Source organism: Ambystoma mexicanum, chromosome 9 (genome assembly GCF_040938575.1).
Source record: "Ambystoma mexicanum isolate Mex_15411 chromosome 9, UKY_AmexF1_1, whole genome shotgun sequence".
NCBI classification, from domain to species: domain Eukaryota; kingdom Metazoa; phylum Chordata; class Amphibia; order Caudata; family Ambystomatidae; genus Ambystoma; species Ambystoma mexicanum.
The window spans coordinates 105,148,563-105,176,230 of record NC_090931.1 but is presented as its reverse complement, the minus strand read 5'-3'; the positions used below and the strand labels follow the sequence as shown (position 1 = coordinate 105,176,230).

The 27,668-nt window shown below is 45.8% G+C and overlaps 1 protein-coding gene across 1 annotated transcript in view; it reads right to left on the bottom strand.

The window, feature by feature from the left end:
• Positions 1-16,395: 16,395 nt before the first annotated feature.
• The window catches only part of LOC138489589 (SUN domain-containing protein 3-like), a 131,235-nt gene continuing 119,962 nt past the window's right edge, over positions 16,396-27,668 (bottom strand). The window contains exon 7 of the mRNA XM_069617296.1: positions 16,396-16,687. Coding sequence (XP_069473397.1) covers positions 16,529-16,687 — 159 coding nt within the window. The 3' untranslated portion in view covers positions 16,396-16,528. The remainder of the gene's footprint in view (positions 16,688-27,668) is intronic.

Sequence of the window (27,668 nt, the reverse complement as noted above, 5' to 3'; positions counted from 1 at the left end):
CCTGAATTCCTCCCAGCGCTTCTTGACATGTTGGAAGTCGCGGACTGCCACCCCCTCCGCGTTGATGGCAGTCACGATGTCAGTCCATATTCGAGTCCGTCCTTCCTTGTCGGCGCGGGAACTTCCAAAGAGGGCATCATACTGCCCCAGGACTTGCTCCACCAGGACACCAACTTCGGTGGCAGTGAAGCTGGTGCCCCTCTGCCTCTCTGGCCGGGGGTTGTCAGTGGTCTCAGATGGTGTTTGCCCCGACATGAAAACCCCAGAGGCAGGAGTGGGTGGGCAACTGGGTCCTGGGGCTGGGCTGTGGAGCGATGGAATCCCAGTCGGGAGTCTTCGGTTCCAGCAGGGGTGGTCACAGCAACAGCACCCCTGGCTGATGTGCAGGCAGCAAATGGCAGGGCACGTGGGCAGCAGGCAGTCAGGCAGCAGCAGATGGCAGGTGGGAGCATGCTCGAGGCTCTGGGGGGCAGTAGTTCGGCCTTCTGGGCAGGAGCGTGGTCTTCCGTGTGCTTACGCGTGGCCAGCTTGATACGGAGTGATTTGGCACGTGAAAGTCCTGCACGTCTGCGTGTAAATCGAGGAAAGGCCCTAAGCGCGTATGCACGTCAGCACGCATATGCGATTTCATTGGACCAAAGGCCCTTAGCGCGTGAGCGCGTCTGTGACATGAGGCGCGCGGGTGTTTCCCTCATTACACGTGATGACAGAGCACACGTGGATTTCCACCAATCGCGTGTGGAACTTCCTGCGCCCCCCCAGTAATACATGTACCCAGGCCAATCGCGTGTACGCTCACTTCCCTCCGATTACACGCGATGACACTCGGACGTGCAGTTTTACCACGTGTGCTCGCATATGCGATTTCATTGGCCCAAAGGCCACCATGCGCACCTGTGACATCACGCACATGGCCGTAGAGAATGGCGCGTGTAAAAATGAAGAGATACACGTCCGAGTGTCAAAGCGCGTAATTGGTTGAAATGGCCTCATTGCGTATGCGCGTCTGTGACATGTGTATAAAAGGTACGTGTAGAACGCCATTTCCTTGTACGTGCTTTTCGTGGAGAGCGAGTGGGTGAAATCTGTACTTCTTGTCGGTTCACACGCGATTTACTTCACGGCGTTTCCAGTTCGTACTCCCTGTTACCTCTGACAGTTTTTTCTCTTTTCCTCTTTTTCCTGGGCCTGTTTCCTCAAACAGCTTCCCTACTACTGTTGTCCTGTCTCCTCAGACAGCGTACAATTCTTCTTTTGGCGGGGGTGTTGCCAACGCGCACACGCGCATATTTTTCACGCTTTTGTTCCTGGCAGACGGTGAGTCGCACACGTATCTAACATCTGTGCTTGCCCCGTGTGTCGCGTACCCCTTCAGAGGTCATTCTAGGCTGCGTGTGACACGCATACGTTCATTCTTGTGTTCCTGGGTGCCACAGCGTAGTGCAGGTTTATTTTTCCACGCATGTGGTCTAGGAGGGGTTGCGTGCACCTTACTTCCCTTTTTTGGGGTGCCTGTGCGTTGCGTGACCCGTCATCTTTCCCCAGGGGTGACATACAGCCTTGCTAGAGCACTAGGGTACGATTACCATCTGGTACCCAAGCCCTTTGACCCCCAATTGCCCAGGACAATAGTTCACATCAACTCCCATACGCACAATAACATCAGTGCCATGGCTGGGAGGCGAACAAGCCGTAAGGGTGGCAAAGGTGGCCGAGCCCCAAGTGGTGGCCGTGGTGGATCCGGTAGGGGACGTGGCCGTGACTTGCAGGGTGCCCCTAGCCGCCCATGTGTGGAGGAGCAGTCAGGGACACCTATGCTCCCCCCCCGCCGCTGGTTGAGGTTACCGTGGCTGACACCATCCATGCTCAGCCCTTGTTGGACCAGCCCACTGTGGAACCAGACCTGGCACAGGGTGACTCCATGGCTGACTTCCAGGTCAGCAGGTCTAGGCCACGTGCGCCGGTGAACATTGGTGTCATCAGGCCACGTGGATCAGGGGCAGCTAGGTCATCTGCTGCCCCGCGTAGGCAGGCTGGGGAGGCTGCAGTGGCAGCTGCGGCTCCATCCACCCCACCTCTCACACACCCAGCCAGGACAGTGTCGGTCCAAGTCCATCATGCTGACATTCCCCCTGACACCATCACACTTGAGATAATGCCTGCACCAACTCCCATGCTGAGTGTGCAATCCCACGCTCCTGCCCCTAGTGTCCAGAGCGGCACAGGACACTCCGGATCCCCACCACCTTCCAAGCGGAAGAGGAAGAGTGCTCTTCCAGTAGAGGCTGATGCCCCAGACACGGCTACACAGTCCAGCCCGTCAAGGAAGCCCAGCTTCAATGAGGCCGAACTGAATGCACTTGTAGAGTATGTGTCCGCACATGACCGCGAAATGGTGATTGTTGCAGGATCCAAGACCACACCTGCACAACGTCAGGCACACTGGCAGACCATTGCGGACATCATAAGTGCCCTTGGAATCGTGAGGCGCACAGCTAATGATTGCTACAAGCGCTGGAATGACCTGAAGCGCAGGGCAAAGAATAAGCTGGCCTCAAGTCATGCCGCAACTCTAGTGACTGGAGGTGGGTCTCCAGCAGACGACATAGAACTCACTCCACATGAGCAGGTTGCTGGGACCTACATCACGGAGGAACAGATCCAAGGCGTGGGAGTAGTGGCAGATTACGAGGCATTGTCCGGTGAGTGCACATGCATGTGTGTGTCATCCATGTGAATGTTGTGTTTGGGAGGGCTTCTGTTTGGGTGCCAGGGGAGGGTGTGTGTGCCTGAGTGGTTCGGCTCACCCATGTGCCTCTTCCTAAACATTCTTGGCACCAGCATTTGGGTATAGCAGCATCCCTTCGGCCAACATTAGACATCCAGCCCAACACCACGCCAGTTGTCCTTGGGGTGTCATCTTGCCACTACACTGTTGCTTATTTACCTCTGTTTATTCAGGCAGATTGTTTGCATACCACCACTTTTACTCGGGATTTCTCAGTCCTATTGTCACATGTCTGACATGGCTATGGTACAGTGGACTGGCTCAGTTTCGTGGACATGATTAGTTTGGACATGTCCCTGTGCTATAGGACCATTTTTGACTGGCAGCTGCATGTTAAACATTAGAACCATTACAATGAAAATAATCAATCATATGAACAAACTGGACTGAATGAACAATTGGTGACCTCCTCTCCCTCTTCACTTCATGGCTAGGGTACATGCCATCTGTGTGATGGCATGTGTATTTGACCTGCCAATCACTGGCCAATGTGTGATGGCACTGCTAGGCAGCATGCAGCAAATGTGTTCATCTTCCATCTTGGTGTCATCAATGTGTGGCATCTGCCTCCCCATCACACGCAGTGACGGTGCATGCATGGGAGTGTTTTAGTCATGTGGGACATGTGTCAATCAAGTACTGTTTCTGTAGCCTCTCAGCCCTCATTGTGTGCCATAGTGCTAATGCCTGTTTCCATTTGTTTTCTTTTATGTCTTTGCAGGGGAAGACGCACCTGATACTGCTGGGGTTGTGGAGATGGTGCAGACCCAGGAGGGGTCTGAGGGCCGACCGACCACCAGTGAGGGACGTGGTGTGGTGGTGGGTGAGAACCCACAACTGCTGCAGGTCGTGCTCTCAAGGGGTGTCTCTGGCTGCACCTCCCCCGAGCTGTACTCAGTTGATGATTCGGATGATGAGACCTACGTGCCGTCGCAGGTGAGTGTTCCTGGGAGGGATTCTGTTCTGTCCGACCCACCTGCACCAGGGTTAGAACCCTCAATGGGGATGTCAGTGTTGGCAGGTACGCCTTTGGTGGTTACGGATGCAGGGTCCCACTCTGCGACATCCGATCCTGTTCCTGGGCCAGCAGATCAGAGGGGGAATGCAGTCCTGCAGCCTCAGGCAGTGCCGGCACAGCAAGGCGCAGTTCGCCTTGCCCCAGACAGGTGTGGTGCCCGCCGACGTGGTGGCCGTACGCCACCTGGCAATACCGCATGGGAGCAATCCATTTACGGTATGGCCACCCAACAGGCAGTATCATCAGAGATAATGGCTCAGGCCATGGATAGGGTGGCCACTTCCATTGTCCCCCCCGAAAGGCTGATGGAGCGACTACAGCAGGCAACCGACTCCATCTGCCAGTCACACAGGGAGGACATGTTGGCGTCCAACAGGGACAGGCGGGCGGCACTGGTGACTCTGCAGGAAGCCATTGCCATAGAGTCCCAGGGCCACAGGGAAGCCCTGAGGCTGGAACTCCTTCACCTCAGGACGACTCTTGTTGAGCTTGAGGCTTCAAAAAACCGAAGGACAGAACAGCAGCTGGAGCGTCTCACCCGTACGCTCTCAGCTGAGATGCAGGCAACTAGGGTGGAGGTCCGGGCATCCCGTGAGTTGTTGCATGGGGACCTCCACACACTCATCCTCCAGAACGAGACCTACCACACCCGCATGCTTGCAGCCATGGAGGAACAGACTAGGGCTTTGCGTGGGCTGCCTCCCATAGTGCCACCACCTCTGGATGCAGCTGCAGAGGGTGAGAATAGCGAAAGCAGTGATACTCCCACAATAGGGTAGCCGTGTAGGCCATGAGCCCATGGAGGTGTTTTTTTTTTGCAAGATCCACACAGGTGGGTTTTGGTGTGCACCCTGTCCTCGGACCTCCTGGGTGGCCTCCTCAACCCCCCCCCGGCCCATTAATGGCCATTTTTGATTTTTTTTATTTTTATTTTTTTTATTTTTTTTTGGGACAGTGTGTTGCCTTGTGTGGCTCCCGTGGGCATACGCTGCATTGTGGCTGGGCACATGCAGGCTTGTCATGGATTTGGTTCAGATGCTTGGGTTTTGTCACACACACCCCCCCTGCTTCCCGTTTCCATGGGCTTGCAAAGGGTGTGCCCAAGTGACATTGACGTACATGGTGACATTGGACTCCCATGAGCTGTGTGGGCAGTCTGTAGTCAATACTGTGTATACATTCATAGTGCATATTGTTGTTGTATTGTACACTGCTTGGTGTATTGATATGTGCCTCTGCATCCATCTCATCCTCCATATTTGCAGGTCCATTCCTCATGTCTTCACAATGCGGTCCACCTTGAGTGGGGACCTGGTGGAGGCTGCCCCTGCACTGCGGGGGGTGGGGGTAATAGGGGACATGGGTGGGGGCCTGGTGGAGGCTGCCCCTGGTGGCTGGGGGGTGGGGGTGGTGGGAGACATGAGTGGGGGCCTTTTGGAGGCTGCCCCTGGTGGCTGGGGGGTGGGGGTGGTGGGTGACATGAGTGGGGGCCTGGTGGAGGCTGCCCCTGGTGGCTGGGGGGTGGGGGTGGTGGGAGACATGAGTGGGGGCCTGGTGGAGGCTGCCCCTGGTGGCTGGGGGGTGGGGGTGGTGGGTGACATGAGTGGGGGCCTGGTGGAGGCTGCCCCTGCACTGCTGGGGGGTGGGGGTGGTGGGAGACATGAGTGGGGGCCTGGTGGAGGCTGCCCCTGGTGGCTGGGGGGTGGGGGTGGTGGGAGACATGAGTGGGGGCCTGGTGGAGGGTGCCCCTGACTGCTGGGGGGTAGGGGGTGGTGGGAGACATGAGTGGGGGCCTGGTGGAGGCTGCCCCTGGTGGCTGTGGGATGGGGGTGGTGGGAGACATGAGTGGGGGCCTGGTGGAGGCTGCCCCTGGGGGGTGAGGGTAATAGGGGACATGAGTGGGGGCTTGGTGGAGGCTGCCCCTGGTGGCTGGGGGGTGGGGGTGGTGGGAGACATGAGTGGGGGCCTGGTGGAGGCTGCCCCTGACTGCTGGGGGGTAGGGGGTGGTGGGAGACATCAGTGGGGGCCTGGTGGAGGGTGCCCCTGGTGGCTGTGGGATGGGGGTGGTGGGAGACATGAGTGGGGGCCTGGTGGAGGCTGCCCCTGCACTGCTGGGGGGTGGGAGTGCAGGGGGACATGTGTGGGGGCCTGGTGGAAGCTGCCCCTGACTGCTGGGGGGTGGGGTGGTGGGAGACATGGGTGGGGGCCTGGTGGAGGGTGCCCCTGACTGCTGGGGGCTAGGGGGTGGTGGGAGACATGAGTGGGGGCCTGGTGGAGGCTGCCCCTGCACTGCGGGGGGGGGGTGGGGGTAATAGGGGACATGGGTGGGGGCTTGGTGGAGGCTGCCCCTGGTGGCTGGGGGGTGGGGGTGGTGGGAGACATGAGTGGGGGCCTGGTGGAGGCTGCCCCTGACTGCTGGGGGGTAGGGGGTGGTGGGAGACATGAGTGGGGGCCTGGTGGAGGCTGCCCCTGCACTGCTGGGGGGTGGGGGTGGTGGGAGACATGCATTGTTGATCAGTGGTTCAAGGTGACATGTGGGTTGGCTCGGGGGCATGCCCATGGTGGATGGGCTGCCTGCGGGACATGGGCAGGGGTGCAGGGAAGTCCCCCGTGGTGTGGGCTGCCTGCAGGGGCCGTGGAGGTTGTAGAGCGAACACCTGGGAGGACCCACACGGCCAATTCACGTGTAGTACTCCCCAGAACCCCTGCAATACACGTGCCCTGCTGAAATCGCGTGTGGAACTTCCCGTGCACCCCTGAAATACACGTACCCTGCTCGCACGGGGCCAATCACGTGTGGAACTTCCCGCGCACCCCTGAAATACACGTACCCTGATGGAATTGCGTGTGGAACTTCCCGCGCACCCGTGGAATACACGTACCCTGCTCGCACGGGGCCAATCGCGTGTGGAACTTCCCGCGCACCCCTGAAATACACGTACCCAGCTGAATTTGCGTGTGATACTTCCCGCGCACCCCTGATGCACACGTACACAGGACAATCGCGTGCGGAACTTCCCGCGAACCACTGAAATACACGGTCCCCGCTTGGCGTTTGCTGTTTGCCAGCCCTGTGAACTGGTCCAGGGTTAGCGCAGCCCTTTGCGATTATTTGGGGATTTTGAGGGCTTTTCCTTGCGCGAGGGCGTTCTTGGGGGCGTAACTGGCGCTGCTGCAGGGTCGCTGTGCCACGCTGCGCCACGGTTGGTTTTGGATGCGAAAATCCATGAATACGCTGTGCGCGGAAATCGATTTTAGCGCACGCAGCTGGCGCAGACATTCGCACGGGCATGCTGTGCGCCAGTCGCGTGCACCACTTTTGTGCGATTTTCTATGAATTACCCTGTCAGTCCACTTTCTATTTTGATCCAATGCTAATAGCAGCAATGATTCCTTTTGTGCGGTCTATAGTTGGAAAGCATTTTAGATACGCGGTGAGAGAGGAAAGAGTTCGCTTTTTATGTTTATCTGATGGAAACAGCAGTAGTGAGTCCTTTCTCACTGTCCATAACCAGAAATAAACAAAAAAGTATTGGGTTACGTGGAAGCGCAGACACACAGAGCCGTCATTAGAAGTAGAGCAAACGCAAATAGGAAGAGAATAAACTTAAAGGTGAGTCCAATCTATGCACTCCTGGTGGAAGCTTTCCTATTACCCATCACGGATGTACATGCGTACCAGCGTAAAATGAGTGTGCACCATTATGCGTATAGTTAGGACAGGGTTTGCACCCTTGATAGATGACTCTTTGAAGCCAGTCAGTCTTAATGCACACAGTCGCATGAAATACAGTGTGGGCGCAGGAAAAGTGAGTGCTCGGATCGGAGAAGGTATTTAAGAGCATACTGCCTGTAATAAACTATTCCGATTAGGATTGATAGTCCGTAATATTGTATGTGAGTTATCCTAGATGTAGCTATTTTCTGTGTGATAGACTATGGGCTATCCGATGAGATTAAATGTAGACCAAAAAGGATTGAATTTTTAGATTAACTAAACAAATGTTGTAAAAACAGCAATGTAGTTAATCAGTGTACGTAAACATAGTACGCTATTCTGTGTTGCACAGGTTGAAAATGTAAAAATGAAAAAATGGAATAGAATAAAAAACATGCAGCATTGACTGTGATTCATTTGAGTTTGTTGCATTTTTTAGGTCACTGATTCAGTTGAGAGAGGTCTTAAAAAAGGAACCAGGGAAGTTGATTGACTCTGGAGAAAAAGATAGCCTACATTGTAGTGGCTATTTAAAGAGTACGCACTTTGCTGAAGGGTTGTATGATCTTGTGGTTGGTTTAAGATTTCTGATTAAGATGGCTTGCTGAATAGTCAGTAATTATAGTATTGTCTATATTCAGGTTGTGTCTTTTTTTGTGGGAAATAACAGACCCATACAACAATGTGGACTCAGGCCAATATCTGAGTCACCTGCGCCGATTTACAAGTGTAGGTGAGTCAGACTATGACTAATTAGAAGTCAGTGCAGATATTAATTATATGATGTAATAATGAGAGGGGTAAAAACTGAGAATGTTGTTTGATTGTTTTATGGGGACCTGGGCTCACCCTACCTCAAAAGACAGCATACTGGTCTGCTGTCAGTTCGTCCTGAAGAAGGTTGCTATATGAAGAGGACCCTAGTGGGGGTCGAGGGAACAGCCAAAACACGTGTAGACAATTGAGATCTGTGAAATGTGTATCTACAAAGATGGGTTGATCGAGTAATAGACCTAAAACCCAAAGATTTAAACAGCAAAATTGTCACATTTAACCAAAAAGGGTTAGAGACCAAAAGATGGAGAGTTTGAATGGATTGTAGAATGAGTATGAGTGAGTGGTAGTAGAATGTGTTAGGTGAGTTTAGGTGTTTTATTTTAGAATGAACTGTGTCTTTCTTTTAGAATGAATTGTGCTTTGTTGCCACTTGTTTAAATATATTCAATGTGGAACATTTTTTGAGATTGCGTTTATTTCAGTAATATGTGTATGACACAATAAAATTGATTACACTAATTGAATTGATTGAATGTTCAGTCCATATTTGTAAAGAGACTTTCATAGATCGCACTTGTCTAGAAACCTTGTCAGGTGTTGTCAGAGAGAAAGAGGAGAAAGGATGAAGAGAGGTAGAGATGGCCATAGGGCAGCCAAGAGAGGAAGAGGGAGAGGAAGAGGAGATAGAGGACAGGATGTGCAGATTTTAAAGAGTTCAGCCGTGTTGTTATAGGCCTCAGAGACCCAGACTTGAATGTGTGCTCTCTTCTTGATGAGTGTTATTGCTTCGACAGGCATTTTGGTGCAACCAGTCTAGGTATGTCTAAATGTGCCAAGGTATGCTTTACTGTAAGGTTATTACGTGTCTACACTGGTCTACATTGTGCAGCCAGTGGGACATGTTTTCAATGTGACATGGCATTTTTAATAGCAAAGTATTAATGTTCCTGTGCACTGTTGGTGACTTTCATGTATTGGACTGGTGTTACCCTACAAAACAATTGCAAAAACTCTGGCTTTTTAGCCAATTTCTCTTAGAAAGTGTGCTGTATATGGCATTAAAACGCATATTTATATCTTTCTCCTAGTACAGTTTGCGTCATACCCCCTTCAACAGCACGCTCGTGCGTATTGTGCAAGCGTGATAATCTAGTCCGGCCCAGAGTGTGGCACGATACATGATTTGTTGCCGAGATGGGGGGCTCCCCTCAGCATGGCTTACAGGGGGGCCCCCACATTTTGTGTTACGCCACTGTCCTGCAGGTTGGGCTCCCAGGGATTGTGGCTATGGTATAGGTTGGGGAATGAGAGAGGATTTGCTGCATATTAGGATTTCTGATTTGCTCGGGTTGAGGATAAGGTATTTGGTCATCATCCATAGGTCGAGAGGCAAGAGGCGAGGTCGGGAAGGGGGGAGGCTGGAGTCTTGGGCATGGAGTGATCACCACCTGATATCTTTCTCTGTCAAACTCCCTACCCGCATACTGTCCGGAAACCCAATACTACACACTTCTAACAAAAGAAACTGGAAGAGTCTTGACCTGGAATCCTTAACAGAACTGCTGGAAACAACTGAACCAAACATCGCTGAGCTTAACAGAATGACCCCTGACTCGGTGGTAAAAAAAAATAGATGGCTGCAACACTGAGGCCCTGGGGCCTAGACAATTAGCATCAGCAAAACCTTTCAAAGCCACTGCAATAAAAAAGGCAGCAGGGTGGTTCACAGAAGAACTGAGAGAACCCAGAGAAAACAAACCGCAAACTGGGAAAACTATGGAGAAACCATTGCAATCAAGCTGACAAAATAAAATGCCCAAGCACTGCAATCAATGTGTGAGCGAGGACACTTAGCTTGTCCTAATGGTTTAGGGTGTGAATGGCAGCATCCTCCAACTTTGGTCCGAGAAGAGAAAAACTTAAAACATCCTCCTGGAAAAATGTATAATTGACATTTAGGTCTTTTCCAACATAACTAACATTGTCTAAAACTAGGAGACCATGTTTACAACGTTGGCTACAAGATGATATTGAGTCTCATTTGAGTTGGGTGGTATTCCAGCAGTAAATCTGGTGGAATAACGCCCAATCGAATTACCGTTCCCGCCGCTTAGTCCGGAGTAATTACCGCCAGATTACAAGTGGCAGTGGAGAAGTTAATCCCCATTTTATGAGTGCCCATTGGACTCTATGGGGCATTTTTGGTGGAATTACAACCAGCGGAATTTCCTGCCGCTGTATTGTATTTCTACCGATTTTGCCAATGTTCAGTGGAAAGTGGGAGGATTTACCTCCATCATGATGCTGGAGTTAAATCCCCTACTCCAGGGCCATACTCGTAGTATGGCAGTGGGCGTAAAGTGGCGGTAATTCCTTTACCACCAATTATTTACCGCACCACCATACTTGTAATGAGCCTCAATGTTCTGTGGCTCTTTCGCTTCAAAATCTGGAGACCTAAGGGTCACGTTTCTTATTTCACCAAATTGCGAAGCGCGACAACCCCCCCCCCCGAACCCCCACTGGGTGGGGCATCTCAGTGCGGTGTACTCTCTGGGTGAGTCTCGATGGATTTACTTGGATTTGTCATGAGTTATTTACTGATTGTTGTGGAAACTGTTTGGCAAAACTGTTCTTCTTTCAGGATCTGGTGGCATTGGAATGACTCTGCTTCTGTTTTGGGCACATTGCCCCGGGCATTTTTGCGAGGGCATTCATTTGGGCAAAACTTAAATGAAACTGTGTAGAATCCTAGCTACCCAGCGAGGCACGGCGAGCCAGCTGATTACTTGGCATTGTGTCCTGTGTTGGGGGTTATAGGCAGAGGCGTTGCTAGGGGCAGGTATGAGGGGGCTATAGCCCCTGGACTTTTGGTAGTAGCTGATAGAAGCTCAGGGGCTACAACCAAAAGGCTAGCTAGCCCTGAGTCCTAACAGTCCCGACATTAGCCTAGCCCCAGATCTTTTCCAGACCTAGCAACACCCCTGGTTATAGGAGGAGTCGCACAGAACACCATTTTCGAATGCACGTTACAAAAGCTAGAAGTTACTAGTGTGTCTTGGCTTAACTAACAACTATGAACATTATTAGGCAGCGGCAATGTGGAATCGGCGAAAAGTTAGACTTCCATAACAATTGGTGCATGTTGCAGTCGATTCCAAATAGTGTGCAGTTCTTTCCTATTTGAGTTCCCGTATGCAGCATCATTTTTCAGCAGCCTAAAACAAGTTCTACTAAAATCTATTTCTAAAACAAGTTTTCATCTTACGCCAGAATATTTTTCCACCACATACTTCTGCATGTTCGAAACAGCTATTGTCCCATGTATATAATTCTTTTAGCAAGTGTGTACATTGGTGCAGGGGCACGAGTGAAGGCATCGCTCTGCCGGACCGGTTTCTCCCCCCAGCCCCTCATCTTGGGAAATCTGGGACACAGAGTGACAGATGTCACGACCATTCTATCTTCACATCCACATGTTCTGGCCCTCTGAATGAGTATTTATGGCCCATGGTTACAAACACTTCAACATACGTATGAGTATTGCACCAAGCCCAGGATGCATTATGTAATTAGTGAGTCAAGCATGCAACCATTTTATTTTCAAAAACCTGTACTCATTCTTATGGCCCCAAAATGATTCTCTGCACAGCAGCCAAGAACCCCTTACTGGTGCTGTTTTTTCATATTTTCTTTTTGAAGAATACAATTGAAGTGTACCAGTCTGCCCATCTTGGAATGATAACCTACTATTAAAAAATAATGTATATGGTTATTCTGGGTTTTGCTAATGCTATTTGCACAGCAAGACAAGCATAACATTTTATCATGGCCACAATGTATGCTGGAAATAGTTATGAGAAAGGAACATTGTACAATTCTCAAAAGCGCAAATTCACAATGTTAACACAAATGCATGACTTGCTTTTCTTAATTGCCTGGTGTTATAGTTCCTTCAATGTCTGTCAAAATGCAGCACTCCCTGAGAGACTTGCCAAAGTTCCCCTCAGCTCCCTGTGTTATGTGCCCGCATTGGGATGTCAACATTCCTGCAGGACACACGTGTTAACACTGTATGCCTCCAAATATCAGACTGGTCCCCACCTCATGGGGCGCTTTTGCTGCAACTTCTCTCATTTTACTTTTAGCCATGAAAAAGCACAGCTTTATCCCCCCCTTCCCCTATTAACTATTAAACTTATCATATGTGTGTCCTATTTCTGGTCACACGACTGTCAGCATTGGCTGGGGTAGCTCTCGCAAACACACGCCTGGCAATTCAACTTTCAGTGACAGCAAGAGAGAGAGGGGCACATAGAGTGAGAGAGGGGGAGAGAGAGGGAGAGAGAAGGAGATAGCGAGCTAGATTACAACACCATATCCAAGTTACCGCTGGTATAAACACAATGGCTTTTCTCACCTCTCACAACATTTGCACCCACTAAACATATACACCTACCACTTAGTTGTGTTAACGGGATTACCTGAGTGAAGTTTAACCATTTATGAAAATGCTTAAAGTTACGCTTTTGGGAGCGCACACTTAATTCCATTCACACTACCGGTCACGGGCCAACAACTTCCTGATAACACCAATGAGAGGGAACCACTTTTCAAAGTCTAAGCATAGCTTATATCTGCATGCATTTATGCCAAACATAGTGTTGCAATAGAGATTATAAATCAAGTCAAATATTGCACACACCAGGTTATGTGAATGCGGTTCAATTTAGCCTGGTTGAGCTATTTACACGTGGGGAAAAGCTTTGTGAGTCAGCCTCATAATGCAGAAAATAAAAAAATAAAAACATGGCAAATCACAGAAAGCACTGTCTTCTGTTAAAATCAGCCACACTTTAATCTTGTTTTGTACTAGTATGTTCTTAAATCTATAGCCGAGACCAAGGCCGGGATCATTATCACAGGATAATGACCTGCTAGCACGCTATGGCCCGAGGTGAAGTCGAGGGCCATACGTATGTGAATGCTAGTATCCCAAGCGATAATGACCCATCCCGAGGTCTATGAGGCTACTGGCACATGGTGGTACTAGACAATCTTGCTTTGGAGTGTTGGTGGTGCAGTAAGAACCGTTCGTTTAATAATGAAAAGTAAATCAGCAAACTCAGCAAATTAAAAATGGTTTTATTTTGTAGTAGTTAAAGAGGTTTGTCTTCATGAGTTAAGCATTTCAATGGCAAACATGGTTAAGCTGGAGAGGGTTTAACACGGGAATGCATTGGAGTAGTGTAAAAGTAAACGATTTCTCTATTAGAAAGTGAAAGCATTTTCCCATGTTTTAGCTTTCTCTTTGGTGTGTTGAAGTGAAAACAACAGGTCCTCTTAGAGAAGAAGTGTCTTGTTCAACAACTTTGTGCCTGGAAATTGAATTATTGTTTCCCTGTCTGCTTTTGAAGTTATAATGTTCAGAAAGCAGTCCATGCTAGTAGATATGGATTGCACTTTGAAAATTGTGATTGTCTGAGAGGAGGTCAAAAACAATCTCCATGTGCTAATTCCCATTAATCCATTTTATGGCAAATAGTGTATTCAATTGTTTTATTGTTATGTTTGCTATTATGTGTGAGTTTGGTTGCACCATAATATTTCAAAACCTTATCAAAGACTGATAAGGGGCTAAGCCCAATGCTAAGGCCCTCATAAATACATACTTCGATGAGTTATGCATTCCAAATGCACTCAAGCAACGTGCACCCTCTTCTAAATTAAATCTATGTAGAACCTGAAGGCCTGTTCTAGTTGCGTTCCTGTTACAAATGCAGCTACTTTCCAACTTCAGCACTTTGTGGAGGGCATTCTTCTGCTGGGCAAATGCCAATCATGCTTTTGCCCAGAGAGGGGTACTGAACCCTCCCTAGTCGAAATCAAGAACTCTCCTCCCCAAGTCACTGTTCGAGGAGATACTGGGCTACTTATCGCTCTTGGAGTCACCCCCAGTGTTTAATTCCTTGCAATGCCCTCTGCGTAGACCACCCATCATCCTCCCTTGTGCCCCTGAGAAGTGTCCTACACACGGCCGCATGCCTCATCAAGGGTATATGCAGATACGACCCTCGTCAACCTTCACTGGCTCCCGCTGCATGCATGAATCACCTTTAAGTCTTGCTGCATCATCCATAAGGCAGTCATCCTCAAGTCACCCAGCTACCTCGCTGAGAAACTCAGCCTCTCTGGTGGACAGCGCACCAACAGAAGCCGGGACACGTGCAGACTTGACATCCGCAGCTGCAAAAAGTAAAGAGCCAGAAAACAAGCCTTCTCTGCGTATGCCCCAGGACCATGGAATCTCCTCCCCATCAGCATCAGACTTGCCCCCATGCTCCAACAATGCGGAAAAGAACTCAAGACCCGTCTCTTCAAGGAGTCTCTCCTCCTCAACACTTAGGCCATCACATCGCCAACCGCACCACCTGAAATGCCAGACACTGTCTACCCCTCTCCTCCCGACCACCCTGTACAGTTGTACTCCTCCTCTGTTTCCCTCTGTATCCTACCCCCGCTGTATATCTGTTCTCTTGTTATCTAAGAAAAGTGCTCCATTATGTATCTGTACTGTTGTATACCTCTGTAAAGCGCTCTATTGCTTCTCGAAGCTCGGTCCGTGCTCAATAAATACAATAATCATAATCACGATTCGGACACTTCCGCCCTATGGATTACATCCCTTTTCGCCGACAGAACCTCTAGGGTGACGACATCTCAACTGGGGCTCGTGGTGCTCTTTTATCTCATCCTCGCTCCATAAAACCCCTCCACCATCTTCTGAAAGGTTAGGGGCGGTATTTCAGAATTACTCGTACAATACGCAGATTGCAATCAATCTAGGGAAGGATCACTTAAATAGCACAACGTAAACACAGCGCATTTTCAGACAGATGGAAAGTTGGATGATGACCAATTGGATAGACCTAAACCCAACGACAAGACAGAGCTTCTTCTCATTCCCACATCTTCATCACCGTGCTTGAAATCACCTCTTAACCATTATCCTGAAATATCATTTTCTGGCTCCACTAGTCTTATTCAACAGGACGTCAAGATTTTGGAGTCATAATGGACTCCACCTTTTTTTTATGTTACCGCAGATTCATTCCACCTGAGTTTGACCAATTACCAGCTTATCCTGCAGAGACAAGTTCCCCCACCCCTTTCAGAAAGACACTGTGCATCAAATGTGTGAGTCATGATTTGTTCTAAGTGATAAATGCAATGCCCTTTCTGCAGGCTCTGCTGATAATGCTGGTAAGCATCACTGCACCAGGCATAATCACTAATTCTTTAAGATGCACAGATCTACATCACCAATGTTAAGGAAATTACATTGGGCCTGATTCATGGAAGTGTTTTATAATGGCGCAATCCCATAGGAAAACGTTTCATAAATCAGGCCCATTGGCTCATGGTCAAACCTAGAATGATCTTCACACTCCTCATCATCACACCCAAAGCACTGCATGGAGATTGCCCATTATGCACTAAAGCTCACCCAATATGTCCTTTTGGATGGACCCTGGGGTTCACCATCCTCATCCCTCTCGTCAAGCGTTCCGCTGCCTCGGATGTGCTTTCAGGGTCACATCTGCAAGACTAAAATTCTTTACCTGATAATTTTCACGGTATCAAAGACCTTTTCTACATTCAGGAAATAAATGAAAACTATTTTATTTTGGCGTTATTGCTGGCCGTTTTCTGTTTCATCCTCGTCTTCTTAATTGAGAAAAGTGTCAAGATGCCCTTTGGGCGAAAGCGCCTATAAGAATAAAAATCATTATAAAATACAATAAAAGGCCAGATGATTGTTTGTCTGATGCAGTCATGCGCAGTAGAGACTGCCTGCTTCACCTGCAGTCACCACTAGAGGGAGCTGTTGCCTTACAAATACAACCAAATTTACAACATAGCGTATTGACTCTCAGAGAATCTCTCTCCTCACACACTTTGGCCTGTGTGCACAGGATTTAACACTAGTAAATAAATCAAATAAAATTATTTCCCATGTTACATTTACATTATGAGCCAATACAACCTTGCAATGAGAATTTTCTTAGCAAGAATGATTGACAGGAAAAAGTTGGGGTAAACTGTTTTAATGTTCTCATTTAAAATCCAAATTATCAATGTTTGATCCATTTCAATACCCTTTCATCGATCAACCCCTAGCTCTTTCCTTCCATTGTCTTTCGTGAGGTCGATTTAAACACCTCCTTCATTTTGCGCCGGTGGACTCTGTATCCTTCGGCTGCTGCAATGCCCGGTTTGAGAGGTCCCGGTGGATGCGGAATCTGTACACACAGGTGAAGGCAGAGTTTCCCCAGTTGCTTAGCACTCTCAGCTGGATATAATTAAACGTGTCGCCGCTCCCCTCCTGGACATAAACCAGAAACACATTACACAGTTAATAATATTACCTTTTCAATTAGCAGTTCATGATGTATTACTGCAGCACCTAAGCACTTTACTAAGAGGTGGTAATTGGTGCTAGTACTTCTCAATTTGGTGGCTCTCAGTCAATAAAGGGCTGTGGTGGTGTCCCAGAAGACATGTCAGCTTCCATCCCACTTTCACTTCCATCAATGTGAATGCAAACTCTTAGTAACTTCATAACCTTAGTGATATTTGTCAATTAAGAAATGTTGTTACATTCAAATAACATGTCGATTTATTTTAAAACAACCCATAAATGTTATTTCTCACAACTACAAAAAGTGAGATTTTTTTTATTGCAAAAATCCTGAAATTGCCACTATAACTTATGGCCTGATTCATGGAAAAAGTCGCATTGACCCTGCAAAGTTCCCGCCTCGAAAAGTACTCTGCGGGTAGCAGCGCAAATGAGAAAATCTGCACGCTCCGCGTATTCACAGAATTTTCCACGCAAAACAACCCTATGGGCAAGGAGCGGCCGGAATGCCCATGACACGCCCACACGCATAGTAATTCCAGCCGTACATGCAGAAGTTGCGCACTCCTCAACCGTGATGCAACACACCCTGGAAAAGCTGCAAGCGAACCCCCAGAACCAAAGCTGAACTCGGCAACACTGCGTAGGGTCCCTTAACTATTCCCTGCACCCCCACATCATGCATATCATGTGTCGTAAAAGTTGTCATTTCCCGGTACATTTGCGTGCAAACGCCCGTAAACAGTGCCTGTACCCCGCTACACTGGTTACACGAACCCCTAACTTCAATTAGAACCCCGGCTGCAAGCACGCAACCCTAAAACCACCATGCGATCTTATCTCTGCGCAATGATTCCTATGTGTACGTGTCTGTATGCCTGCATTCGGGTGGCGGTTAGATCGAGAACTTTGCATGGTCATTTCCCGACGGAAGGTTTCATGGTCAGATCCATGAATATGATTTGGTCTGCTCCGTTGTGGTCTGACTCGCATCGGCCGTCCTTTTCGAACGCCCACAATTTTCCTTGTTCTTCCTTATTCTGTATGTTCCCTCCCCTGCTTTGAGCTCTGCGTGGACCCAATCCACCCTCTCAAAGCCGTTCTAGGCCAGCGCGAACTCCACGCAAGTCCCAGAAAAGTCCTGCGCAGTACATTCCATGAATTGACAAACAGGGTTTTGCGCGCAGAATGGCCCGCAAAGTCCCGATTTTCCCTGCAAAGAATTCCACGAATCAGGGCCTTAGGATTTTAGTTTTACTTAGCGTTAAAAGAAAGACCATAAAATAACTATTTTTAGGAGAAGGATTTTCCAGGAAAAATTATTTGCCACGAACAAATTCCCCATAGGCAAAATTTAACATAAAAAGGCCTAAATCAACACATTTCATTAAGTGCTAGCTTGTGGCGGTGGCAAAAACTGTTTATGTGAGATTCTATTTCTGCACTGCTTTAATCTGAATGCAAAGACCATGAAACATCACATGTTGAACTATGACAGGTCTCAGAAACAGGACAGAGCAACGTTCTAGAGACTAAAGAAGATTGTCGATTACTATGATGCACAAACATACCTTTACTGATGCCTTTATGGGAAGATGTATTTTGAATAATTAACATTTCCATTAAAACGAAAAAAAAAATACATGTTTACATTCTAATTTTGCAATGTGGCATTTTGTTTATTTATTTATTTAACTATTTAACACGCCGACCAGGCCCGTGGGCAAAGGGTTCATAGAAAAACCAGACAAAAGAAAAACAAAATCAAAAGCACCAGTACCACAATCACAGCAGAGATGTAAGGATATTTGGCATGTTACAGCACAGAGTACAGCACTACTGCACAGGTAGCAAACAGCACAGAGTACAGCACTACTGCACGAGTAGCACATTTTTTTTTTTTGCAGCACCACCACAAGGGTGCGGTGCATTGCTATATGGGTCACCAGATTAACAAGGAAAGACAGGCTATTCAGTCAAAAACGATTTTAAATATAAAATGCAAATCCAGTTCCTCATTGTAAAAGCACACATTTTTACATTAAAAATGCATACTCTGCCTATATTGCTAGAGACACATTTGAAAATTAACAGCTAACCTATTAACCATTAACCTGACTAATAAAACCTTATTTAACATAACCCACTAATAAAATGTGTTCTCCACTGCAGAATTAGGCATACTCTGAAAGCCATTTAAATGTGTGTGCAGATTTTTTTTTCTTCTCTTCTTTGTCTGCTTCTCCGTGTTTTTGTGCACAGTAACTGCAGGAAGAAGGAAGTCAGATTTGCAACAATTGCAAATGTATAAGCGAAGCTATTGTTGAGAGTAGGAGGATGAGAGATGATGGATTTCATTGGGACACGTCATACAGAGGGCTGAGATGAAAGTTTTAGTGGGCAGTATCGGGGAAAAAGACAGGCAGACATTTTTCTGCACTACTGGGGAGAAGACCTGGCTGTGGGACTCCTGACTGAATGCAGATCCCTGCGTCCTGCTACAGTCAAGATTTGGCAGTCGAGACTGGGGAGAGCTGAAAGAAGGACCTTTCCACTGGCTGAGGCGTTCCTATCTGAAAAAGCTGAGAATTCCAGGCAATGACCCCGGTTTGAGAAGGCAAGCGTTCCTTTTTGCTGGAGTCAATCCAAGGGAGCCACATTCACAAAGAGAACAGCCAAAGAGAACAACTAAAAAGATAAGGTAATGAGAAGTGTGGGAGCTGAGTGTGTACGGTAATATGCAGTCAGTGTAGGATTCCTGTGCATGCCTTAATCAAATGCTAATGTTGCAATTTGAGTTCTGTTCTCCGCCACGCTCTTCACAGTGTGTCATAGACAATGCTTTTACTGTACCATTTTATTTATTTCTGTAAAGAATGAGATCGTGTTTAAATGCAACTTTTATAATACAGAAAAATATTTGAAAACAGACGGGTGGTGTATTTAATATTTACCATTACAATGCCGATGATGTGGGGAGATTTTTAAACGGTGCAATGGTCATTTTAAGACAGATGTGTGCATGTCAGAATCAGTATGAACAGTTGTGAGTGACCGTAGCATAGCTTGTTGGAGGTACATGAGCCAACGGGAAGAGAGACTATCTGAACATAGCTCCCTACCGTATATAAGGTAGTGGAAATTACCACAAGACTACCATATATAGCTCTCTGTCGTAAATAAGTCAGTGAGTTCGCCCATGGTGGCACACCATCACTATTACTGAAAAATGTGGTCTTCCTAAAATGTAGGTCTGAGGTCTCTCTAGTGATCACACGAAAAATCTAAGCAAAGATAAGGGATTTTGGACATTGGGGCCACAAATAAAACAAAGGGAATTATGCTCACCAAAATACCACCAACCGCGCCTACCAACCACGTATACCAAATATGCAGGTCTGGGTGCTGAAATAATGCATGTCCATTGTATTATTGTTGCACATGGCCAAATCTGAATACAAAGAGTGATTATTGTTATTATAGTTATTTTTCGGCGGTAATAAAATACCGTCAGGCCCCAAATCTCCACAAAATACCCTACATATTTATGGTGCGTTGCAGGCCGGGAAAGTGATCATAGAGTACCTACTGGGCGTGGCAAGTGTGTCTCACACTGCCATTTGCACATTAAAGGGAACCCATTTTATAATAGCAGTGTGCCACTAAAAACGAATTTCAGAATGTCACAAAGGGAAACCACATTCTCAGATCTAGTGCAATATTTAGAGGCAAAGTTATTTGCACATGGGAATTGGTCTTCGAACAGCACCTTAGAATGGAGTAACCGCATTCAGGGTGAGGTGCAGAAAGAAAAACTAGACAATATTTTTGCAGAAGGCAGCATAATTCAGGTCTGCCTTACAAGATTATTGAATGCAGCCGATAAAAGTGCAGAGAAAGACTGTTTAATACGGCTATGCGGCAAAATATGGTTTATTTTAAACAAATCCCTGCGAATGCAAGAGAATGATACTCAGCTAATTAACAGGTTAAAGACTGAATTAGAGGGGGCAAGTAAAAATCAGGAAATGTTGAGAGCAGAATTGGATGTATGCCAAAAAGACATGCAATTAAAATGCAGAGACTTTGATACTCAGTTATCCAAAAGCAAGAAACAATTTGAAGATAGTGAGCAAGAATTGGCACACTTAAAAGCCTTAGTGGATCACATTAGGCAGGATAAAGATGAGGTTGTTTCAGAAATGCAGATTTTACAAAAAGAACATTGCGAAAAAGAAGGTGATCTCCAGAGTGCAGAACAAGAAATGATTAAAATGATTCAAGAAAGAGACAAGAGAAATAAAGAGTTCAATGAATGCCAAATGCAAATGGGCGATATGCAGGAGGTGATTAATAAAATGAGTGATGAAAATAATTATTTGCATGATGAAGCCAACAGACTTCTTAAAAAGTGTAAGGACTTAGAACAGCAAATGTGCATTCCCAGGTCCCAGGAGAGGCGGCAGGGAACCACATTCAATGGAGTGGAGGTGAATTCTAGCTATGCCCAAAGAGCTAGTGCCCCAGTGACTGGGCCGGTGACTGAACTTGGTTGCAGCGCCCTTGGGGGATTTGATACTCCCATTGGGGGCAGCCACCAATCTCATACACCTGAAAACAGGATTGAGTCACAAAATAGTGCAATTCCATGCATTGCAACAAGTAGCCCCATAAAAATAATGAAATCCATTAAAGCCCTGATCAAACCATTTAAAAAGGGAGGTGAATGCTGCATTGAGGATCACTTAGAAGCGGTGCATGACATTTTTAAAGCACTCCAGATACCTAGGGAACAGTACAGACAATATTTTCATTTAACTTTAGATGCCCCGACGGCCAGCATCATGAGGGGATTAAATGAACAGCAGAATATGACATGGCTGGAGTTTGAAAAAGAAATTAGGCGTCATTTTTCTCCTTTTCAGTCATTGCAGGAGGCAAAGAAAGTCGCGTACACAATTACTGCTGGACCTAATACATCCCCTCGCCAATTTTTACAAGACTTAAAAAGAGCATTCTCTCGCTTTGATGTATCTTTTGACTCAAATTCCAATGAGTTTAAAACCGCATACTTCTATGGGCTACAGAAAGACATCATATCCCAATTGGTCCGTGAATTTGACCGTGACAAGTCCCTTGAATGGATTGTACATCAAAGCACAAAGCTATATGAGGTACTCTATTGTCAGGGTAGAGAAAGTGATAAAATGAAAGATACCAGGCCTAAATCTAAAGAACCCTCAGCCACAGTAATGGAAATCAGGTCAGCCAAAATGTCCCTTGAGTCTGTTCAAAGCCAAGGTAAAAATAATGTGACACCTGAACAAAGGGGTAATCAACAAAGATCGCCATTTCCTGTACCAATGTTCCAAACACATGATCCTAGTAATAGAGAGAGCTACATCAGCCCTAGATATTTAGGGGATAGACCCCGGGTAGGATATCGGCCTGATATGGCAGGTATGAACAATAACCAGAGACAAAATCAAGATCAAAGAAATGATGGTCCCTACCAGACATTGGGGACACAGAGCAGATTTGATCCCAGCACCATGATATATGGTAATCAGGATAGGCCCCGATATGTGGATCGATTTACTGATAATGGAAATCAACATAGGGGCCAGTACCCACAATCTGAGAGACAGGACATGAGGCAAAACGTGAACTACAATCCACGCCAGTACAATGATTCCCCACCAGGGGACTATAATCAAAGGATGGGTGCAACCCGCTCCCCTCCACAAATGAATCAAGAGTTCAGAAACCATCCCAACCGACATCAATCACCTGAGAGGTATCAGAATAGATCCAATCAGGGGGAAAACAACCAATATCGACCTAGGCCACAGAAAGAGGATCCTAGAGAGATGGAAAGGTTCCAGTGCCTTGAGGCCCAAGTGAAAATGTTAGCTGAGCAAATAGGAAAGCTCTATACAGCGCAAAAACAACCTTCCAAAGAGGGGGCTGATGGCCATAGCAATGACCGGGGGGCTTCCGAAAAGTGACTAAGTACTCATGATAACTGCAGTGCCAAAATGACAGATTGCTCTGATATAATTTAGCATAACAACTCTGAGATGACTAATGGATTAAAAATGAAAGTACCAGTAAATGAAATTGTGATAGAAAGTGCAAATACTTCTAAAAAAGAGGTACGGTTTAACTTAGAGCTAAATAAAACAGTAAAGATTTGCACAAATGAAAAAGAAACATTAGGAATTCCAAAAGAACAAAGGAACAGATTTAAGAAAAATGACTCATGCATGGGGAATATCAGTGAACAGGGGGTAAGTGGGGATGCCATAGCTCCTTCCCTTGGCAAGCAAAACAATGACCAAACACAGACAGAAAAAGGAAATACTCACAAGGAGGGTACAAGTCAATCACCTGAAGAATTCTTTGAGCCACATATTTTTGAAGAGGCTGAAAGGGCTGGTATTACACTAAATGATCACAAATGCACAGAATTAAAAAATGACAAATTGCTGAATGATGTTGTTACACATGTTCAGTTGGAAGGTTGTAATGTGGTCTCTGATGTTACCCAGATGGATGGGCGAACAGTGGCCACACTCCAAAAAACCTCTGAACATGGAGAAATGAATAAAATATCTCGCACAGAAATGGGTAAAAAGGAGGGAAAAATGTCTTTTCATTTACCAATGTGCTTAGCCAAAAGTGAAAAAGATCTGAGAAAGGTGAGCCCTGAAATCAGTAAGAATTCACATTTCTTATGTGTATTAGATGAAGTTGAGGACAGATATTATGCACCCATCACTGTAGAAGAAAAATGCCACACCTTCGCTATGATTGACACTGGCGCACAGGCCACAATTATGTCCAAGGAGCTGGTAAAGAGTATCAATGAAGGGAGGCCTCCACAGAGTCAGATCACAGTGAAGGCAAATCAAGGCCCAGTGCATAACTTTAATGGGGAGGAGGTGCCCATCATAGGTGTAACTGAGGTTGACATAAAAATAGGAAAGCACAGAATGAAACAAGAGGTATTGATCACATCTATTTGTGAAATTCCATTTCTGATGGGGACAGATTGCCTGAAAAGATTGTCTCCTCTCATAGATGGGGTGAATGGAGTGCTGTGGTCCTTAACCAAAAAACCATTGAGGCCTAAGAAACTAAAATCACAAAACAGCAATATAAATGAATGTCACACCGTTGCCAAAACAAATGATGCTGTGGAGGTATATCTCCAGAATAGCTGCATACCTAGTGTCACTGTTATATTAATGTGTCAAGACAAAATGCAGAGCGACAATGAAAATCTACCTGTACAAATATACTTGGACCCAAGGAAAGATTGGCAGACTGCCATAGATGAGCACACATTACGTTTCTATTTAAAAGAGAAAACATGCAAACAGAATATTGCTCCTAAAACAGATTCAGAAAAACACATTACCACTCTGGCAGAAATACACATGGAAGATGAGCAACCATGGGTTCATGTTGGTATAAATGATTATCTTAAAACAATAAAAGCCACTTTAGCACTTGAACATGAAAGGAGTTTCATTAATAAGAAATTGTTGCAAAAAATTATGGAGAGGGAAGAAATCCCGAAATTTAGGATTAAAAACCAATATGTTTCTGGGTTGGACAGTCCAGACTTTGAAAACCGAATTGCAGGCAGATGCATGCTTAAAATTAGCATTGGGCAGAAAACAATTTACCATAATGTATGGATAGTGAGTGGAGCACAAAATGAATTTTACATGGGCAATGACATCATGCACAGAATGTGTATGGTGTTAGATTTCCTTAATCAAAAAATATGGTCACACCTAGGTAATCCGGCACCTGAATTTGAAGACAAAAGAAGGGCTTATCATTGTGCACAACTGGTTCCTTATGCAGTCGAATTACAAATGAGGAAAAATACTATTATTCCTGCATTTACAAAACAGTTTGCAATAACACTGAAATGCAAAAATGGGCAGCAGATGAAAGGCTCTGATGCATTTGTATGCCTGAATGAATCCATAAAACAGCAAGGCCTGGATTATGAATACATTCCATTGGTAGACATTGGTGAGGGATCTGTAAAAATCATGGTAAATAATAAAGGTTGTCAGGATATTCATTTAGAGGAAAACTCCCCATTAGGAATGGCCATACAAAAATCACATTATACGGCAGATTTAAATAACATGGTGATTGGGAATATTCCTGAAAAATATGTAGATGCCAAGGGCGAGTTGCCAGAACACCTGGACTCTCAGCCCAATGGAATATTTAAAATTCATTCTGTGTATCCTTATGATTCAAATGAGACAGTGTGCTGCCATCAAGAGGATTGCATAATATTTAATTTAAATGAAAATGAAACAGGAAATCAGCCCATTGAAGTGGAAGCTGATATGCCAAAATATTTAAAAGTGGCAGCTCTACAAAAAGACACAGCCACACAGTTAGAGGAAAGCGCTGAGATTCCTTTACCAGAAGAGTTTCCAGAATTTTCCAAAATGGTAGAAGAGCAGATCTCCTTAGCGGATGCATGTGACAGCGATAAGGATAGAGACGACCTGAGGGAAATATTTATGGAGTTTAAGGATGTATTTGCAAAAGATGCTTATGATTGTGGTTTAACTGATTTACATTTGGCCACACTACCAGAAGGTTGTAGCAGAAATCCAGTGTTTGTACGCCAGTATAGACTACCTCTGGCATGTTTAGAATCATTGGCAGAGATTATTAAAAATTTGGAATCACGGGGAATAATCAGGCCCATTCATAGCACATCCAATACGCCTATTTTAGGTGTGTTAAAGCCAAATGGTCAATGGCGGCTGTGTGCAGACTTAAGAGAGTTAAATAAAAGAGTACCAGTATCTAGATGGCCACTACCATTCATTGATCAGGGCCTAGCTCAGATACATGGTTCAAATGTATTTACCACGTTAGATCTCACATCTGGATATTGGTGTGTGCCATTGGCAGAGGAGATACAACACTTATTTTCCTTTACATTTGACAGGACTCAATATGCCTGGCTTAGAGCTCCGTTCGGGTACATCAATAGTGGGAGTGAATTTGGCATATTTTTGAGAAAGGCCATGCCGGATGCAGCGGGAAGAGGAACAATAGTTTATGTGGATGATGTCCTGATAAAAAATGAAAGCCTGAAAAGCCATTTTGATGAAATAAGACATGTGCTTGGCCAATTGCAGAAAGCAGGCGCCAAAGTATCTTTGCAAAAAGCACAATGGTGCAAGAAAAAAGTGAACTTTCTAGGGCATGAAGTGACTGAACGTGGGCTAAATCCACAAAGGAAGAAAATAGAGGCCATACAAAGATTAAAAGATCTTAAAGATGTGAAAGGAGTAAAAAGTTTATTAGGGATGACAGGCTATAACAGAAAGTTCATTGAGAATTATGCAGAAATCACTCAACCATTGACTAAACTGCTTAAACTAAATACTCCCTGGAGATGGGAAAGAGAGCAGTCTGATGCAGTGGCTAGATTGAAGGAATGTCTTGTAAAGGCACCATGTTTAGCATACCCCATAAAGGACAGGGATTTCTTTATAGAAATAGGTTTTTCTGAACATTGTATGTCAGCAGTATTATCACAAAAACACGATTTGAATCACAAAACCATTGCATATGCAAGTAAGGCATTTTCCCAAGTTGAAATGAGATTTAATGAATGTGAAAAGGCCCTATTAACCACTGTGTGGGCGCTACAACATTTCCGCCCCATTGTTCAGGGAGAAAAGGTGATTATTGAAACAAATCATCAACCTTTGCAATTTTTAGAGAGTAAAAGAATTAGATCAGGCAATCTAGCGCAATCCAGAATCACTTCATGGACGCTGGCATTACAAGGTTTTCCCGTAGAAGTGAGATATGGACAAAATAAAAAGAGCCCAATTGCTCAAGGGTTAGCTGACTTACATGACTGTGCAGCTGAACAAATACCAAATGAAATGGAAGTGGAAACTAGTTTGCAGGAATTTGAACAATCATCACACAAAGCTTTTGATGAAAAAACATGCAAGGATTTGCCAACTGTATATGTGGATGGTTGTGCTTTTCACATTGAAAATGACAGTAATAAACAGTTAGTGGCAGGAATAGGAAATGTCTGGTTGAAATGTGAAGGCGTTCCCAGTATAGGGATGAGGATTGGAGATAGGAGCAGTCAGGTGGCGGAATTGGCAGCCATCTATAAAGCAATTGCTACTGCAGTTGATAAAAAGTTCAGTGAAATTGTCCTGGTGACTGATTCTGACTATGCACGGAATAGCTTTGTGGAGTATTTGCCTGGTTGGAAAGCAAGAGGCATGGTTACATACAACAAAAAGCCACTTAAACATGGAAAAATGATACAAGCCATAGACAAATTGGTGTCAGAAAATAATTTAACAATATACTGGAGAAAAATTCGTGGGCATTTAAAAACACCAGGAGAGGATAAGGAGGGAAATGATAAGGCAGACCATCTGGCTAAGATTGGGGCTGTGATGGGAGAATTGCTACATATTGATTATTTAATGGGTGAAATACAAATTGATGCAGTCACACGTTCTAAAGCACCAAAGGAGGTAGATCAACCGGTGGTGCAGTGGAGTCATGACACGCCAGACCAAGATTTGATTGAGGCACAAAAGAATGATCAAATTTTGGGAATCTATTATAATCATTTGATAGATCCTGAACAAAATCCTTTAACAGAAAATGATTGTATGGGAAAAGAGGAGTTGAGGGTGTTATTAAAGAACAAAACACGAATCAGATTACAAGATGGACTCATGATTCGAGAATCCATAACAGGGCAAATACAGTGGGTAGTACCCCTTTCATTCAGAGGACTGATGCTACACCATGCACATGATGCCATAACTGCAGGCCATAGAGGTTCACAAAAAACATTAGAAATACTAAACGATTATGCTTACTGGCCACATATGTCCCAAGATGT